This window comes from Sceloporus occidentalis, unplaced genomic scaffold (assembly GCF_023333645.1).
Source record: "Sceloporus occidentalis isolate IW3139 unplaced genomic scaffold, rSceOcc1.0.p SCAF_11, whole genome shotgun sequence".
Classification (NCBI taxonomy): Eukaryota; Metazoa; Chordata; class Lepidosauria; order Squamata; family Phrynosomatidae; genus Sceloporus; species Sceloporus occidentalis.
This window is the reverse complement of record NW_028316991.1, coordinates 11,541,544-11,561,973: the sequence shown is the minus strand read 5'-3', so window position 1 is coordinate 11,561,973 and position 20,430 is coordinate 11,541,544. Positions and strand designations below refer to the sequence as shown.

The 20,430-nt window shown below is 37.3% G+C and overlaps 1 protein-coding gene across 1 annotated transcript; it reads left to right on the top strand.

Annotated features, from left to right (window-relative positions):
• The first annotated feature begins 6,574 nt into the window (after positions 1-6,574).
• LOC149305572 (growth/differentiation factor 6-A-like) lies at positions 6,575-18,217 on the top strand. The gene is made up of 2 exons (XM_089477427.1): positions 6,575-6,890; positions 17,343-18,217. The coding sequence occupies exons 1-2, from the start codon at positions 6,575-6,577 to the stop codon at positions 18,215-18,217; spliced, it is 1,191 nt and encodes a 396-aa protein (XP_089333553.1).
• Positions 18,218-20,430: the final 2,213 nt, after the last annotated feature.

Genomic DNA, 20,430 nt, shown 5'->3' with positions numbered 1-20,430 from the left:
AGATGACTAAATACACATCAGGACAGGCTCTGCCACCCAGACACACACACACAAGGACAGGCTCTGCCACACCGACACCCAAACACACACCAGGACGGGCTCTGCCACCCAGACACACAAATCAGGACAAGCTCTGCCACACCGACACCTAAACACACACACCAGGACAGGCTCTGCCACACCGACATTTCCTTGGGCCCTGCTCCACTCTCCCTACCATGTAATCACTCCCTCTGCTACCACACAAAAAAAAAATTGCCACACTGACTGCAGATTAGGGGAAGACTGTGAGAGTCAGTGCAGTCTTCCCCCTTTTTCACCCTGACCATGACTTTGAGAGGTCCCCTCCCTTGAAATCATTCCCAGTCCCTTTGTCCCTCATTCACTAAGCCATACCTCTCCTTTCTCCCTGTGAACTATAGATCAAACACATATAAACAGCACTTGCATGTAGAGATCACATACAAACCCTATATTTGCAGGTATGCATAAATGATGTATGGAAACATAGCATAGCAGGTATAGATCAACATAATCAACACAAAAACCAAGCTTTGCAGGTATAGATCAATTGAAAATCACATGTTAACTCAGCGTTGAAGGTATAGATCAAATAAACAGAATGAGACATACAAACCCTCTATTTGTAGGTATACAATAATAATGTATGGAAACAGAGCGAACCAGATACAGATCAACAGAATAACATACACCCAGCTTTGCAGGTATAAATCAATTGGAATTCACTAATAAACGCAGCATTAAAGGTATAGATAACCCCCTAAATGATCACAGGTTGCACACCCCAAAGCCAGCCCTGGTGTCCACATTGCCCACATAGAACCTGATCAGCACCCAGATTACACACACATTACAGCCCAGCCTGAACCAACTTTGTCCCCTAACAGCCCAGCGTAAACAGCCCACCCTTCATGTACCATCTTTGCATTTCCCCAAATCATTCAAGCAATTCATCCACACATTAATTAATTATCCTACGCATTCACACTACCCCCTCTCTCCATCTACCCCTCCCCTTCTTATCTGCCACTTCTCACTATGTTCCCCCTTATCACTATGTACCCCCTCTCTCCCTTCTCACTGCCTTCCCCCTTTCTCACTATATTTACCCTTACACTAAATCTTGGCTAGTGCTTTGGGAAATATATGAAGGGTTAATCCCTTGAGCAATTGAGCATTCATGGCAAGGAAGATCTCTACGATGGAGCTACTCAGTCCGAGTATGGGTCTTCATCACAACTACCATGAATAAACTACTTTTTTTGTACAAATTGGCACCACACCGCAGATGTCCCTCATCGTATTACCAGTTTGGTCAAGTTTATCTGTGACACTTTAACACATCAATGAGAATCAATAAAATGAAGCATTTTAACAGTATCAGTTAATTAGTAATTATCACAGTAAATCAGTGCTGAAAAGTAGATATTGTGGAGTTTGAATGCAGATAACCCTTTCACAAAGCGGATAGTTTGTAGAATACAATAGTTCTAAGCAAGGAATGCAAATTAATTTCTTTATCAAGCAGCAAATTACCCTACGTTATAATGATTTGTCTGAATGTAACACTACTCCTGAGCAATCCACTATTATAACATGTTTCTCAGAAACCATGACACATATGACATAAAATGAAACCCTAAAACTAAATAATGAATAAGTGGTTTATTAGTGGACTCTCCGAGGCATGCCTCTTAAATCTGATAGGGACTTTCCATTGAAAAAAGGTGAGCGGTACAGTCTGCTAGATTTTAAAACAATCATCCTCCTATTTACATTATGCTATTCCTATCCAACACTGTCTTCTGTCCATCTCAATGGCACAGAGAGGGATGATGGACACAAAAAAAGTTGTTTTGTTTGAATAATTGGGAATAAAGTAAGTAATTATCTTCAATAATTGGAGAGGAGAGTTTGCAAGAGAGGCTTCAACTTCTTGACTTCACTATACATTATGAGGGTCTGCTGTTGGAATAGATTGGTTGGATCAATTTAATGTATGGTTAAATCAGTGAGAATTCCTCAGTCTCCTAGCCTATAAAATTACGCATTAATCAAGGTCAACGTATCCCTTCGCATGTTGGCCCTTCATAATGAATAGTATAAGCAGGGCCGGCCCGACAATGGAGCTGAGTGGGGCAACTGCTCCAGGCGGCACTTTTGAAGCCCTTTTTTTATTTTTTTTTATTTTTTTTTTAAAGCGGAAGAGAGAGAGAGAGAGGGCGCCGAGTGGTTTTATGTTACCAAGTTGTCAGTACCCGCTCGGTGCCCCTCACTCTCTCCTCTGCGAGCCCTCTAGCTCAGTCTCATTGCCGGCTTGTAATGTTGAGCAGCATTACAAGCCGGCACCGAGACCGAGCAGGCAGACTCACCGCAGGACTGCTGAAAGGTAAGTACAAGGGAGGGGGGGAGGAGAGGAAGGGTAGATAATGGGGGGGCGACAGGGAGAGTAAGGGTAGATAATGGGGGGGCGGGACGGAGGGAGAGGAAGGGTAGATAATGGGGGGGCGGCATTTTAAACTTCGCCCCAGGCGGCATTTTGTCTTGCCGGCTCTGAGTATAAGGTATTTACATGCTATTTTTTGAATTGTATGTTTTGCTACAATATAAGGTAGTATGTGATTCAAATAATAAATAGCAAATTTTTTTATATAACTAATAAATAACAGAACAACTGAAATGAAAAACATCCATGGTACATCCAAACGTTCTGTAGTTGGCATGAGAGAATTGGACAGCAGTCACTGAAAACGCAAGTCTATCGCTGCCCAGTGTTATACACCCCCCATTCATTTAGACTATTTGCCTATTCTGACCCTACCCAGCACATAAATGATTTCATAATGTCCTATTTTGTCGGGTTTTGTTCTTAATTATGCATAGGGGAGCTTGAGATGTACATCTGGAGTTCTGTGTGAGTATTAGAAACAAAACCCTTCTAATTAGTTAGTAGCCAACCTGTCTCTGATACACTACTTTGATATATCCTCATTTGTTTAGTTCATTATTGAATTTATACAAAATATACATAATTTGTAGGAATACATTTCATTAGGGTTGAATGCATATTTCCAAGATGGAGATGATCCTTACTGTTTAAAAAAGTTCCTATCTTAAGTTAACAGATATACATAAAATGACCATTCTAAGGCACTATTATGTGTAAAACCCTTGGGAGTTGGTTGGGTAAATAAGGACTTTAAGTGAAATCTTTGAATGCAAAGGGAATTGCAATGCATTTCTTTGCAATGTTCTTTTCACACATCTGCTACCAAAGGAAAACATACCATATGAGAGTTTGAATAGAAACATCATAGCCTTGCATTTTTAATTATTGATTTGTATTCACCCCTATCCCACAAAAGCCAAGTAATCCAAAACGATTAATTTGTTTTTTGATAATATTTTGTGTTTGATTTTGAAAATTGAGAACAAAAAGTTCAAATAGCAATAGACAGGTAATGTGGTTATATATTATATATTATATATATCTTTAGAACTGCTGAAACATTATCCCAAAAAAATATTGGACACCTTGATCAGAGGTCATGTTAGGGGAGCTAATTCTCCAGTCCTAAGAGTAAAGAAAAAAGCCTGCCAGATCAGTAGTTGGAGAACATTGCAAATTGTATTATTAAAACACAGGGGAAAAAACCCCAATGCAACATTTCTCACAAACGCACAATAAGTGCTGATATGTGTAAGCAGCGTGTGGAGGATGTACTTTTAGGTCTCTTCTATGATATATTTTTCCTTCTTCTTAATTTATTTATTTCTAGTAACAAAGTATTTAGGTTGAAAAAGACCTAAGTCCATCAAGTTCAACTCTTCTACCTCTGTTTCCTGCTTTTGATCTAAAAGAAGGCAAAAAACCCCCAATTAAGTTATTTTTCGGATCTTGCCACTTAGGGCTAAAAGATGCTTCTTGACTTCGGGAGGCATTCATCTTTCTCCTTAAATCAAGAAGCTCTACTATATTAATGTTACATTCTATCATTTATACCCCTTTATTCAGCTTTTCTGAAAAAAAATATTTTTTTGACGCCATCCATTGCATTTGATAGCACCACCTCTCTTGGCAGTAGATTATTTTGCTCTTTTTAAATCTAGATTTTTTTAAGCATCTATTCCCTTAAATACTTTTATTTGCTCTAATGTGAAGTATCAGACTTTTTGTTGCAAGCAGACACAAACAAGTGTCAAAGATCATTGGAGAACCAGTGGTTAAATGTTTCCCCTTTTAGCTCTAGCTACATGTTAATGAATTCTCCTATATCCTGTATCCATAGCTGTCAATCATCCATTCCTTTCCAAAGAGATCATTCCTGGTGATTTTCTTTCAGTTGCTCCTGTGATGGAAGCACTCATGATGTTTCAACTACCTCCTTATCCTAAGATAACAGAGGTTTACCAGATGGACAATAACAGAACATTTGTATAACATTGTTATATTGTTAGAGAAGAAGATAAAAAGGACAAAAAAAAATGTATCATATAATTTATTTAGGAGTTAACATTTTAGCATTAGTGTATAGTGTTTTATTTGTGCCCAGTTTTTGGAAATATAGGTTGACAAATCTATTTCAAACTTTTTACTCCCATCTCATCCTCCCATTATTAAACAGTTGTAACAAAATAGTAAAAATAAAGGAAATAATAAAAGTAAAAAATAAACAAAAGCACAACTCAAACAACAACAGCCTATGCATTAATTTATAGAACTATATTCTAGCTGGTGGATTCTGAGTAAATTGGGGAGCTTAATCACCCAGTTTGATCTGCCAACCCACATCTCACTCTCACTTTTGCATCAGAGGACCTATGGTGCTAACATAGGCCTAGTTGGCATAGGCAAAAGAGAAAAAAGATATGTCCTAGAATGAGTGAAAAAGAAGCCGGTGAATATAGTTAAACATCGTTAATATTATGTATTCAATTACTTCTAAAACACAGAAGTACAGCACAACATACATGAAAACAAAATCTGATGTTTTGTCCTATAAAAGACTTTATCATAGACTCTGGTTGGCCTCGGACAGTATATAGCGCTTATACATTTAGTATTTCTACTTGTTGGTGTAGAAGGGGAGCCAAGAAAGTGTGACCCACAAAAAGCACATTGATTTATCTGTATGGTGTGTAGGATTTCAGAACAGAAATACTAAAGTATATCTTAAGAGAGCTCTGCAGACCCTCATTGGCCTCATGTACAAACAGGTTGCAAAGAATCCAAAAGATATGAAATTAAGAGGTGATGAAAGGTTAATCTTGTGTTTTGCGTCAGAAGAGCTGGGCATTTACGAAATAAAAAATGCTTAAACCTGTGTAATGGGTTTCAAAATGAAACAGTTTTACATTTTTTATGACAATACAAATTTTGTTGTAATTGAGGATTAGATAAACACATTTTAAAAAAAGTTTATTTTCATCTAACTCCAAAAATTATTTTTGATCTTGCATCTTGATGGTGACAGAACTGGTCAAAACAAGGTCTTGCTCATATCATCCAGGTGTAGTCCAGGGCTGGGGGGTTCTTGTGATATAGAACCAGAGCACAGAATCCCTATATGCAAAAGTAGTTCAATTAAAAAATACTAGAATAATGCATATGCTGATTTCAGTTTACATATGGGGCTCATGTCAAATAGTCTGATCATTGTGATATCATCAAACACTATGTTAACTATTTAAATGACTAAGACTCTAATGTGATAATGGTACACAATACCCCAATAGTTTGACCTGAAGCACAATGGTAAGAATCTGTATCTAGTATCCTAGCTGCTATGGACTAGCCCAAGCATGATGGGAGTTATTCTGCATTGCATTTGGACAGTCATATTTACCTGTCTCTGATCACAAATTCCAAAAGTCTGCTTAAACTAATTACATTCTTGCGCTGAAGGTCTCCTAAGACTGCCTTGTGTAAGCATTGTGTTTCAGTATGAGAATAATGGTCACTGCTTTGGACTTCCAAATGTTTTTATTTTTTAAACCACAGATACCTATTTGTAAAATATTAAGCATTGCACATGACATCTCACACGTTTGCCTCGTTATGTGATGTGATTCTGTCAAGAGAGAGCAGCAAGAACCAGTAGAACTTGAGCTGTAAAAGAGGTTCTGCATCAGATGAGTCTCGTGTATGGTCTCTCGCCATCTGCACACGGAGTGGAAGTGGAAAGGCTGCTAATGCCCTGATATCTAGGGCAGTGAGAGCCATTTGCACCTCCTCCTCTGCTCCTAGTGAGAAGCTGCCAGGGCTGTCCCCTCGCTGTGTTAAATGCCCTCCCATCAGGCCAGTTTCCCACTGGTGTGCTGATTGCCCGCAGTGATCAGGAACCTCCTCTGCAGTGTCCCGTCCTCTCCCTAGGACTCCATCCAGCGCTCACCTCCCCAGCAGTACACAGGGCGTGCACTAGGGGGCGTGCCCACGCCTGGCTCAGGGGCTCCTCAGCCTCCCTGTACCAGAGCCCGGGCGAGAAGCGATCGCTGCACAAGGAGCTTGCACTGCCTGCCCTGCACACCTCTTCCCGGAGCCCACTAGCAGGCTATGGATACACACCGGAGGGCGCTCCCCGCAGCCCTGCTGCTCTGCTTCTTCCTCTGGGATATACCCTGTTTTCAGCAGGCATCGATACCTTCCAGCCAACAGCTGCCCCGGGCAATACGGAGCCAACGCAGCGAGGGCAAGCTGCCCTCAGCTGACAGTCAGGAACAGCCTCGGCTGGTGCCCGTGGTCCCCCACGAATACATGCTGTCCATTTACAGAACTTTCTCCACAGCAGAGAAACTGGGGATCAATGCCAGCTTCTTCCAGTCGTCCAAGTCTGCCAACACCATCACCAGCTTCGTGGACAGGCAGCAGGGTGAGTGGTGTGCTGTGGGCATTCTTTACCTTTATGTATCTGGCGACTGAGCAGTGACCACAATGCTTGCCAACCCTAGTCGCCTACGATGTGTGCAGAACTGTATGCATGTATATAGCATGATGGCAATATACTGTTCCATTTGTAGCAATATGCTGTACATTGTATTTCCCAGTACACACCAGCATGAGCACATGACACCAGTTTCTCCCACTTGTTGAGGTTGTCAGTAGTCTGTATGGGCACAGAATTGGGTATCTGCTAATTGTAGGTCTGAGTTACTGGCCAACACAATCTGGTGTGGAAAGATCAAAACACTTTATTTGTGGGAGAAAAAAAAAATGACATGTATTGGGCTCCAGCTCCTGTGGTTTGCATTGTGCAGACCATATAAAAACACAATGGGTTTGGTGGGGGGAAAGGACTATTTGTTTAGTGGTTCTGTTTTATCCTGTTTTAGAGAAAAAAGCCTTATTTTATCTAGTCCAGCTTTAAACAAATACACAGCTCCCACTGAATAAAGACAAACATTTGCTAAACGAATTGTATCTTATCAGAGAGCTGAGCTTTAACAGAGCTTATTGGAAAAGGCCACTTCACTAGTGAGCAGTGCTACTATGGGGGCTCTCTGAGATCAGGCTGGTCTAATTACTTTTTGACAGGTGGACTATGGTCTCCTCTAGAGACAACAGGGAGTGTGCACATATATATATATATATATATATATATATATATATATATATATATATATATATAATGTGTTTGTGTGTGTGCTCTTCTACTGTGTTCTCCTTACAATTTACAGTTAGCCTTGAGAACCTGTGGTTTCCTTGTGTGATAACTGAAGCCCAGAGCAATAGGTGCTTAAACTTGATTTATGGAGAGTAGTTCTTCGCGATAGTCCCATTAAATAACATAAAGGGATGGAACCTGGTCAACAGATTGCTTCAAATGTCCTAGGGCTAGTTTTTTCCCTGTAATCCCACTTCTCCTTCATCCCCCTCTGAGGTCCAGTTCTGTGAAGGTGGGTTGGAGGTCTTACAGTCCCTGTAACACTTAAAGGGTTAAGTGGTATTCAGCCTTATATATCCTTAGTGAAAGTGGATCAAGGTTTCATTCTAGTTATACAATCTGATAATGTACAGCGATTTCTGTTAGCCATTATAGACAGCCTAATTAACAGACTTCCTATTAAAGGTTGTAAATTCTTTTACTGCCCCCCTCCTTAGTAAAACTGGCCCCTCTGTGCGACAATGCCCTACCCAACCTGACTGCAAAAGGGACTAGCTGAGCAGTGTCAGTGGGGTTCATTAGCTGTTGATAGCTCTATAGAGCAAATTAACTTACTGTATTTTATGTTGATTTTAGGAGCAGAGGTTTCTTTGAACAGCCTGATGTACAATTTCTTTGTAGTAATGTGTGCTCTTTATTTAGTTCTAGCTTCAATCAAAAAAACCCTCTAAGACCCTTCTGCCCATAGGGCTTCCTTTTTGATCTATAGAAAGAGAGACCTCTATTAATCTCAGGCTAGAAAAAAAGCATTGCTAAGTATCCTCCTCAAATAAAAAGACCAAAACCATGCCCTAATATCTATCACTATTTTTTATGAATTCGTTTCTAAATCGGTTTGAGAATAGTACAATTGGCTGATACATGATTATTAGTTTGTAGAAAGTAGACAGGGATAGGATGGAACAACACATTCTGTAAGAGTTTAATTAAATAGTTAAACTTAAATAATTTTGTTATTTTGTGGAATTGAAGATCCTAATTTGGATTACAGATTAACACGAAAATGTGTCCACCAAAGCAAAATCTTTATTAACCTTAACATTTATAAACCTTCAAGGCTATTGTCATAGTTATCAAGGGACAAATGAAGCAAACTCTGCCACAATAACCATCTTGTGATTGTGTCCCATTGTTCTCTCTCCTGTATGGTTTTATAAATATGACACGAAGAGACAGAACTGTCTGAAAATGTAATTATCAACTAACATTTTAACAAATCAATTCAGATTTTCCCCCAGAAATCTGGAATAACATTCAGAAGTTTTTAGTAGAAAGCCTCATGAAATGGCATGCTCCTCACATTGCATGGCAGGTTCTGTCCATAGTCATGGTGTTTAGAAGTGGTGTCCTCCTGGATTGATTAAGGAAAACCCTCTCTTCTCCCTTACTTGATCTTGACTTGATGTGTCACAGGCTGTGACCTTCTTTGGGACCTTCTGAGTTTTGCTTAGCATCAAGCCACTGATTGGACTATTCGAACTCATGATCTAATTGAGAGTTCATGTCATAACATATCAAATATTGCCTGGTCTTCTCATCTATAATGAAGTAGACCAGCCTGTGGCACATCCCCAAAAACTTCAAGGGAACTTCCCTTTTGTGAAGTGCTAGCTCACTGCCCACCTCCTGGATAATTGCTGGGCTCTGGATGCATTTGAGAACCTTTCAGAAATATTTGCTGTCAAGCAATTTGCTGAACAACATTCCATTCTATACATTTTTGCCACAATGGATTATCAAAGAGGTTGCTAACAAAATATAAAACTTAAAGCTTTTACAGAAAAAAAACCATAATTTGACTTGTGATCAATTTAAAACTCAACGCAATTTCAATCATTTGAAACAAAAAATAAAATATAATCCATTATTTTGACAAGACAAGGTGAAAGATAAGAAAGAAAGAAAGAAAGAAAGAAAGAAAGAAAGAAAGAAAGAAAACGGGATAAAATAATGGACACAGAGCCAAAACTGTATAACCTCCTCAGATGTTCGCTTACACCCAATTCTGGTCATCATCATCAACAGGCTGAAGGGGGAGGAAAGTTTAATCCCTCACATTGTATCTAGTCGTTTCTTTGTATGTTAGCTTTAATGAGATCATTTTAGGGCACTTTTGTTTCTACTTAAAATGGTTGTAATCAAAATAGTTAAACAGGAGGGAAAATGTTGGTAGATTGGTTGGGATTTCTTGTTCTGGTCGCACGATCAGACGGAACATTGTAGGAAAATTAACAGTTGGCACATGGAGTAACTCATTAAAAACGCAGATGGTTCGCCCTGAGACCCCCAACATTGCTACCCCAGAGCAAAACAGGGCAAATTAGGATTTACCGAGCCAGGGCTCAGCATGGAGGAAAAAGTGAAGTAAGGATCCCCTTGTGGTAGTTTAACATATTCTTTAGTTTTACAAGGAATGCTCCTAAAACACATACAAAATAATCATTTACAAAAATAATATTATGATAATTAATTGTTCGTTAACAAAACGACTTGTTGATAAACATTACGAATAGGATTGTACATTAGCAATAGGAATACAAGTTTAAGCAGAATATAGATGTAAGAGTGTCCTGAAAAAATAAACAGCTAAACTCTCGGAATTGTAAATGGGAAACGAAAAGAACGTTAATTAAGAAGAAAAAAATAAATAAAGAAGAAAAAAGAATAAATAAAGCAAAAACATAGCATTTAACCGTGATGGTTGGATCAGAGCAAGTGGAGCATGATGGCTTTTTGGGCACCTGCGATATGTACTTACAATTATCGTTAGTGTAAACCGAATTTGGCAGGAAATATTTGGATCATGTCACGGAATAGTTTTTTGGCAGAAATTTATGATCTCAGCATTACAGTCAACACATGGAACATAAATAAAAAACGGATTTTTTTTCGTTTTGCATGTTTCTGCTGATGTTCTGTATGGCGAAATCCTAATTAATGCTGTAGATAAGCCATATATTTACAAACACCACCGACTCTCTATAACATCTAAAACATAGGCGAACAATTTATTCTGATATATACAGCACTGCATAGACTACACATTAAAATATGATATCAGTTTGATGCTACCGTGCACTAGTGATGTAATTTGGGGGATTTTTTTTATTCCTTTTCCTAAATACATTTGTGTGTACATCTCTTTTTTTTGGGGGGGGGGGTTCTGACTGTTTAAATATACATTAGCATTATGTTTGTGTATATGTATTTTGACAAAAAAATCGAGGATAAATAGCTGATGTAAATAATTTCAATCCATGGGGCAATGTTGTGGTTGGCAGTGGTAAAATGAAACACAAGCATGGAAATATTTTAATGGTCACAGGGGAATTCTCTCCTGTTAATTATAATTTTTTTTGAGCCTTTAAAAAATCTGGTGTTAGTCTCTGTATATCGATGCGAAATTAATTGTATTAAATTGGAGATTGAATCCTAATTTATAATTCGGATTATTTTAGCGATTACACATAATAGTTCTGCACAAAACAGCCATACAATTGTTCATTATTTTGTCATACACGCACACTTACACATACACACCTCTCTTAATATTTTGTTCCACCCTTGTAAAATATGCTTTTATTTATTACAATAACTTGAAAATATTGTTACAATATTAACGTATTTTAGGATTTAAGAGCAAATCTAAATATAATTTATCATATATATATATATATATATATATAAAATCAACAATTTGCCCCAGAGTAACTAAATACCGCAAAACTATTGAAATTACAATTTAATTAAAAAAATATATATATTTTTTTCCCCCCCTCTTAGTTTTTCTTAATTACGTATGTAAACACGATAAGGAACTGATTCCTTCGCCCACTTTCCACCAAATAATATTTTTTATTTTTATCTGGGTAAACTTGTTGATTTAAGGATTTGGAATTCGTCAGCTACACTAAGTGAAAATGTTGATGCAGAACCTCTTGGGAAAAGTGCAAACGTTTTCCTTGTTGATATCAAATAGTATATTATATTTATAAGGATCCATAAATATACCGAAATATAACAGCATTTAGACCAGTAATTGCCAAGTCAAAAAAAAAATTGTCAGCCTACATCTCATTCGAAATAGTGTTTCAAATGCTGTTAGAAAACAGAAATAATTTGTTCTTCTTATAACAAACCGATTTGTATTGTTCCTGCCAAAAGGCATCACTCCTTAAAGTTAAGAGTAACAAGTCACAGCCCCAAGATTTATGTGACATGCTAGAGAAAGAAAAAAATATTTTCCACTTTCCGAGGAAATCAGAGACAAAGAAATGGGTGAGTGATCAAGGGGTGATCAAGCACCTGCTGGCTCTTGTATTGGCAAAAATCGGATACAATATTCTGATTCCTCAAAAAAAAAAAAAGATCTTATATATAGGGTGAAAAATTCATTTTACCTGGTTAGTTTGGGTCATAAACTCAAGCCATTAACGCAAGTTTAAGGGAAGTTACAAAGGATTTTACCACGTTAAGGAAGTTGTCTGAGCAGATGCTGTGCCGCACAGATGCACACTACAACTCCTATTATTTTCATCCATTTATTGTGAACTACAGTCTTAGGTTTGAAATGAATTGCTAGTGAAAATTTAGTCGGGGAGATGGTGGCGAAATTGGTTTTGTGGCATTATTTGAAAATGGATGTTGCTGCTTGAAATGTCTCTAAACTTGTCGCAAGGATGAACATTAGCTGATGCCAACACCATCAGAAGTCATGTTGCCCTGTATCTTTATATTTTAGGTTGCGTTGAGACATAAACTTCCCAGAGCTAAATATTATCTTAGTATTATTGATTATCTTATATTAGCTTGATCTAGATTCAGGATAGCCATGTGCCTTTCCCATGCATGTTTAAATTCCCTTATTGTGTTAACCTCTGCTACTGCTGCTGGAAGGCTGTTCCACTCATCTACCACCCTTTCAGTAAAGTAAAACTTCCTTATGTTACATCTAAGCATCTGACCCTTTAGTTTTAGGCACACACAGGCATCTTCATGTGAACAAGACTGTATATTTAGTTAGTCTAGTTTTTTTCATGAATTGAGTGGTTCACAAGGTCTGTTAACACAACTTTTTCTGGTGGAGTTCTTTACATGTGGTTTGAAACAGCTTCCTTTCCTGGCAAATAATTCCTGAAAGTGCGGTTTTGGTATAATTTAAGCTAAGATTTGAACACTGATGAGTTGGCCAGGAGCCCAGTATCTGACCTGCCATGGAACAGGAAACCTTTTGAGCCCATATAGACCCCACAACTTCCATGGTGCAGGGTGAATCAAAGCTGGGGGATCACATGATTTCTAATGCTTGGAGTACAAGAAACAGCCCCCACTCCCTCTAGGCAGTTAAAAGACACCCTGGAGATACTGAATCAACATTGCCACCGCTAAGAGAGGCAAGTCTTTATAATTATGAACAAGTTGGCTGCCAGAAGAAAATATCTGATGATTTTTTAGAACTGTGCTCAAATGGTTAACCTCTGTTTAATGTTAGCATTGCTTACACAGACAATTCTATGCATCATTAGTAGAATATTCACCAAATAGCTCCCTGTGGATCACCTTCTGATTACCGGATTTGATTTGTTTTCAAATATAAACATTCTATGTATTTATTATCCAAATAAATCCCCATTCTATCAACTTTACAAATCAATAAACTCTTTTTTAACGGATATTACTCGTAAAATTCTAAATAACACACTAAATAAATTGGGTTAAATAATGTATTCCTTCCAAATTATTTTTTTACAGTCTGTGTAAGTACAGTTGCAGTGTTTGATACTTTTTATGTATGGTGTATTAAAAAAGGCATCGGCTGCGAGCGACTCCCATCACCCTCAGCCGAAACCAGATTAGAAATCATAACGACTTTTCTTAAAAGAAAATATGAAAATAAAACATATATACATAAAACATATATATAACATACTACAATATATAACATTACTACAATGATGGTTGCAATGACTACAAAATGATGGTTGCGGATTATGGGAGTTGTAGTCAACAAGAATCTGCATTATCCTTTTTAATGAACCCCTGTAGTAAAATAGAACTGGGAGACCTCCCATGAAAGTAATACTGAGTAAACAAGCCGCTGTATAGGTAAAATAAAAGCAGTACAATCCACGAATTCCTCTTGTGTGTTTCTTTTGTGTAATCCTTAAGTGCCAAAATGAAAAGCAAATATAAAGAAAGATTACAAGACATGGTTTCTCTCCTAGTTTGGGTTTTGTCTCATCCCTTTGTGTCCCCCTGCTTTGAGTGTTTGCCTTTTAAGTCTGTCAATAGCGGTTATAGTTATGTATTCATGAAAGTCTTTGGGTAGAGAGATGTATGGATCAATGTCTGCACACCTGCTGCATAGGGAGAGGGGACAGGTTACTGGAAAATAATATCTGTGCAAGCTAAAGAAAATCTGTCAAAATTACTCAAATAACAGGGATGGAAACATATATATATATATATATATATATATATATATATATATATATATATATATGTACACACACCCCTTGCAGTACAGTGCCAAGTTAAGTGGGGATCGCAAGAAATATTCTGAACTGGGCTAACGGCTAAAAAGAAAAAACGTTAGTTTTTCGATTTTAATTAATTTAATTATTTGGTGTCCAAATTTGTAAAATAATTGTTTACTCAATACAAGAAAATCATTTGAAATCATCACCTTTGTCAATCAAATTAATGTCCTGGCATTTGCTGGAATTCCCAATTAGCAGTCTTCAGGAAGCATTTCCCAGTAGCCAAAACGGCAACTAGACAAAATGCCTCGTGAGATTTTTTTATAATGTTATGAGCAGTGGGCATTTAAGTTTTTGAACATATTTAAAACCTGACAGTATATGCGGTCCTTTCTTGAGGATCGTGTGCTGTCTGCAAAAGGATAATGGGAATTGATGTCCATCCTCATTAGAGCATCATGGAGCTGGAATTTATTTCCCTTAACTCTGATGGGCACAGGCTCCTGCCACCTTTCCCCAATAATTTGGCACCTGAAAGCTGGCAGTTTATCTATAGCCATTGTTCTATGGGAAACAGTTCACACATTAATCCTTTAGTTGCCAATTAATCCTTTTAGTTGTCCATGAGTCAGCGAAACAGTAAAATAATAATAATAAAGTGGTGAAAAGCTGAAAGAGATTCCATTCCACTTATCCCTGTCTCCCTACAGTCATGTACCATTTACTAAACAGCACACACAGTATAGTAGCAGTCACCTTTAAAACTTAAATTTTAGTCGAATAGAGATAATTTTAAAGATCTCCCATCTATTTTTGACATTTGCAGTTCCTGATTATGTTTAATTTTCATGTACAACTTTATTTTGTAAAGGCTGTTGCTTTGCAGCATGATATTTTTATACTTTCCTAAAATACACGTTTTGTTAATCTAACAGATAAAATTAAATAAAATACTAAAGTCTAGTGATAATCTGAATTAATGTTTTGTTTTGGTTTTAATGGTATGATTTCACTATATAGAGCGAATATAGATTTAGAAACCTTCCATATTAATAAATCAGTAATGATTCACAAAGAAGTTATCAAACACCACTAGGACATGACATTTTTACAATTAGAAAACATTAGAAAAATCTCTATATTTTCTATTTATAACCTATTTATGACCTTTTTATCTGATGAAATAATAATAATAATAACAATAATAAACTATATGATTAATTAATTAATTAATTAAAACTCCGCGTCCAGATATTCCAAATGTTAACCCTTTATACGAGGTGAGCAACACATAGCTAGGGTTCTCAGAAATTAGTGTATTCACCAATGAGGACCAAATTATGTTATAAGCTAAACTAATAATATAAGAAGATGAGAAAAACACTTTTTATGCTGCACTTTTTCTTTTCTTTTTGTTTAAACACTTTTTTTTGGTATCTTTAGCTGTATGTGTATTCATTGATGTCCCTTCATTTATTTGTATCCCAAAATGACCTTCATGCTAAATGAGTTTCATCTTTCCCTATTTTCATCTTTAACGAAAATCAATGCAACACAAAAAAATCAGCTCGCCGGAGCTGAAGGGGTTAATGCTGAGGTTTGGCTTGGTGCCTTAATTAATCTTAGTTGACGTGCTGTATAAGAGCAGAGAGCAGCCCGCATTCTTTCTTGATGAATTGTGTATGGTGTATGTACAGTATCCTCTAGTGATTTCAGTGTGAGCAGGGTCTGTATAGGTAATGCTTGAAATCCTGGGTCCAACAGTCCTAAAAGCAGAGCCCCCACCCCCTGCATTAGCTGTTTGTGTATTTTGGGCTGTAAACAAATCCCTAGGAGCCCCATTCCCTGCCTCCCTGCCCCAGGGGGCTGTGTGTGGACACATCATGCTCAGGGCACTTCTCTCCAGCTCTGTGTTCATGGTGGTGTGAAAAGCAGGGTCTATTTTATGTGCCCTGAATATTTCATAGCACAAAAGAGTTGAGTGTTCTCAAATGTTGACAGTGTTCTCAATAAAGGACAATAATGAGGACCATGTTTGCTGTATTCTCTCAAGGTATTTGGATCCCCCCACCAATTCTTTTTGTGGACAGACTCACATTTTTTGGTGATCCTACTGATTCACTTATGTTTAACTATATGAGTGTTAAAAGGGATAAACAATGCATTTTATCACTTTGATGAAACACTACTATCAGACAGTATCTGTGGCACTTATCTCCTTAAAGACATTTCTTCCCCACTGAACAGACCAGGGGATACTGATAAGACTGGAAGAGGCAGCTTACTGTGCTGCTCTTATTTCACATTTTATGGTCACTAACGTAAACCTTTTTTTTTTGGTGTTTTACTTGCAATTCCACATATAATCTCCAATATGGTTGAACCTCCAGGGTTGTCCCTGATCTCTCTAGTATGAAGGCCTTTGGGTAGCATTTATACTGTGTCCAGATCCTGGAAATTCTGCATAGCCTCTTTTGACCAATGCATGCTTTATTATTATTATTATTATTATTATTTGTTTATTAAGCACTAAGGTATTCCACAGTGCTGTACAATTTAAAGATGGGATATTTAATATACACATAACAAAGACATACTTAAACACCACAAAATGTAAAATATATATACATATATATTACTTTTATATAAATTATAGTATAAGCTTTCATTCTAAAAGGAATTATAAGGGCAAGTGAGACAAAAGGAGGGGGGAAAAGAGGCTGCTGTAGCGATATGAAGCAGTAATTAGATGTAAATTGTAGCAGGATATAAAATGTACTACCCACCTAGCCTATTTATCAAGAAATGTTAACATACTGTGATACTGTCTTTTATATTATTAGATACATTTTACCATGTTTCTGACTGCAGAATGTTTAACTATGTGACAACACAGAAATACTTCTCATTGATACAGTCTAAAAATAAGATAATGCAGTTCATGATGCATCATCATAATTTTTTAACACTAGTAATTAATTCAAGTCTTATTTTAATAATTGCACTTGTAAGTATATAGGAATGTTAAGTTATAAGTTATTTTTCTAAATTAGAGGGTGAAGTTAACCACTGTACCTGGTAGTTACTTTCTTGTATGTAGACAACTGTTTTTTGTTTTTTTTAGAACTCTTTAAGATAAATTGACAGTAATTATTCCTAATATATTTTTTTTGTCTTACAGACGATCACTCCCACTCCCCTTTTAAAAGACAGAAATATTTGTTTGATGTAACAACCTTGTCAGACAAAGAAGAACTGGTAGGAGCTGAATTAAGAATATTTCGGAAAACTCCTACGGAAGCTGCCAAAGCACCTTTAGGTTTATATCATCTGCAGATATCATCTTGCACATCTCAAGCACCACTGGATTCTAGAACCCTATATTTTAAAGATAACCTCACACCAGGCTGGGAAGTGTTTGATGTATGGAAAAGTGTACAAAGCTTCAATAAACCTAAAAAACAACTCTGTTTGGAGTTGAGAGCTACATCAGCCACATCTGGCGTGGAGGTCAATTTAAAAGGCCTAGGGTTGGCTAGGAAACCGAAATCCCACCAAGAGAAGGCCCTTCTAGTGGTCTTCACCAGGTCCAAACGAAAAAATCTATACAATGAGTTGAAGGAACAGGTTCATTTGTCAAAGGGTTTGGAAAAGGAGACAAAGTTTACATTTAAAACTAGGAGAAGGAGGCGAACAACATTTAACAGTCGGCATGGCAAAAGACATGGAAGGAAATCCCGGTTGAGGTGCAGCAAAAAACCTCTTCACGTGAATTTTAAAGAATTAGGGTGGGATGATTGGATTATTGCCCCTTTGGAATATGAAGCATATCACTGTGAAGGTGTGTGTGATTTTCCACTGAGATCCCATCTAGAGCCCACCAATCATGCCATTATTCAGACCTTAATGAACTCTATGGACCCTGGGTCCACTCCTCCAAGCTGTTGTGTGCCTACAAAATTGACTCCTATCAGTATTCTCTACATTGATGCCGGGAATAATGTAGTCTATAAGCAGTATGAGGACATGGTTGTGGAGTCCTGTGGGTGTAGGTAGCAGCTGGTTTAGTTGGTCTTCATGTCTGCATGGACATAATGGAGAAACAAGGGAACTCATGAACAAGTGTGAGCTGGTCCAGTATGGAGTTGTGTAAACTTCACCAAGAAGTGGGTTGTGGTGTCTCACATGTTTGTTGCACCCTTAATTCCAACAGGATGTCTTTTTTCAATAACTGCGGAAATAGGCACTGTTCAGAGGTTTAATTGTGTGGACTGTGGTGTAATCGCAGGCAATTTACAAGCAAAGTTACACAATCCCTGCCCTTGTCTGAAGAAATTCTAAACTCAAGGGATTGATGAGCATTGAACTCAATCTGTTCACTTTAAATGTAGGTCATTTTTAGTTCTCCCCTCAAAGGAATCTGGCATTTTATGGTATCTGCTAAAACAACAAAATAAATACAAAATTCTATGTATGAAAGAGGAGAGCTGGCAAGTGCATAAATTATCATTTGTATGATTAGAGTTCAGATCTAGATCTGCACAAGAAATATCTCGAGTTCCACACCTGGCCAAGATATTAGGGGGGAACTGAAGACTATGGGGGAGGGAGTCTGATGGTGGCACTTTGTATACCCCCTCCTCTACCTGAAATCTGACGGAACCAGCGCCATCCAGATTGGAGTGGTGAGAGTCACGTCTGGGTAGAAAAGGATTATGTTGCTGCTTTTCTCTGTTGGTTTTTGGAGTGTACACAAGATGCAATGGCAGGCACCTGTTCAAACTGAGTCCATTTAAGATAACAGGAAAGCTATAGTCTGTTCTTTTCATGGGCTGGCATGCGGAGAATAATGGAAGCAGCTAGTAAGCAGAGAAGGTCCAATGAATTTTTTTTTTCTTTCCCTTTTTTCTTTTATTCCAAGGATTTTTTCTCACATATCTCATGATTTGCATTGCTTTAAACATCATTTCCAAAGCACAATAACAACCAGATGAAGGGAAAATAAAGTTGGCAGGAAAGAGAGAGGAGATTTGAGGGAAGCAAGTGATGGAGAGAAAAGTGTAAGGGCTTAGGGTAAGAATACAGAGATTGGAAAAAGCAGACATAGTTAAGGAAGAGAGGGTGATGAAGAAAGAGAATGAGCAAGACAGAACGAGAGACTAGCGAGGAAGAAAGGGAAAAGAAATGGAGAGAAAAAAGAGAGTGAGAGAACCCCCCCCCCAAAGAATTAAAGTAAACAATATGAAAAGAGGTGAGGGAAGGATGTTGAATAACATGTAGAGAGGGGAAGATTTTGAATAATAAATACTTCCTCTATCACATTTGCTAAAAACATTGCCACTTCTTTTCTTTGTATCTGACATTCCTAGAAGATTATGAGTATAAATCAACCCCCGGGCCAAAGAAAATTTCACAGATAAAAGCAATTTGTATTAGATCATAATTGCTAGTTGTGTTTTAAACCTGAGACTTAGATCAGAGCATTGCGTTACTAAGAATAAGGAATATATTAACCTTCCCATCTCTCCCTCGATATTTAAAACCAGACGTATGAACAGTCACATTCCTATTACTTAAAGGCAAGTCCATCGAAAAAGACAAATACGCCAGTACTGTCTTCTACAATGACTATTTGAAATGTGCTTTCCCCCCCCCAGCTTTCCTTTCCCATTTAGCAAAGTGCACTTCTGAGCATACTCAACATAATTCATTGACACATTTGGATTCCTCCTGTGTGGCTTAAAAAAAAAATACTAAATGAACTTCTGAGAAGACTAAAATATAATTATGGCATAAATAGCCAAGAGCAATAATAATAAATGCACACTGTGCATGTTGTGTTTTGATGCACTGTTGTTCAAGAAAAAAGGTTGTAAATATTTGTTTATTTAATAAAAAAAAAAGACTCTAAGGACGGATGAAGTTGAACAACTGCAACCCTTTGGGCCCAAAGCTATGCTCTGCCCCAGCAGCTAAAGGGTTAATGTACAAAAAGCAAAAAAAAAAAAATGTAAACATAATATGCACTCAAAAATGTTATAATTTGTAATATTTTATTAAAAAGGTTTATATTTGATCTGTACAGGGTTAAGCATTACTCAAGTGTTTTGTTTTTTTAATATTACATTTTCTTAAATATTATGACTTCATTTCCTGAACTAATTTTGGTTTCCAATGTAAACTGTCTACCTCAATATAATTCAAATGCAAGCTGCAAGGTCTATGAGGTAAATTAATATTCAAACAATTTTTACAATACAATTTACTGG

Coding starts and splice junctions, on each gene's coding strand:
- LOC149305572 (XM_089477427.1), top strand. CDS start 6,575: ATGGATACACACCGGAGGGCGCTCCCCGCAGCCCTGCTGCTCTGCTTC. Junction 6,891..17,342: donor CTTCGTGGACAGGCAGCAGG/GTGAGTGGTGTG, acceptor TTTGTCTTACAG/ACGATCACTCCCACTCCCCT.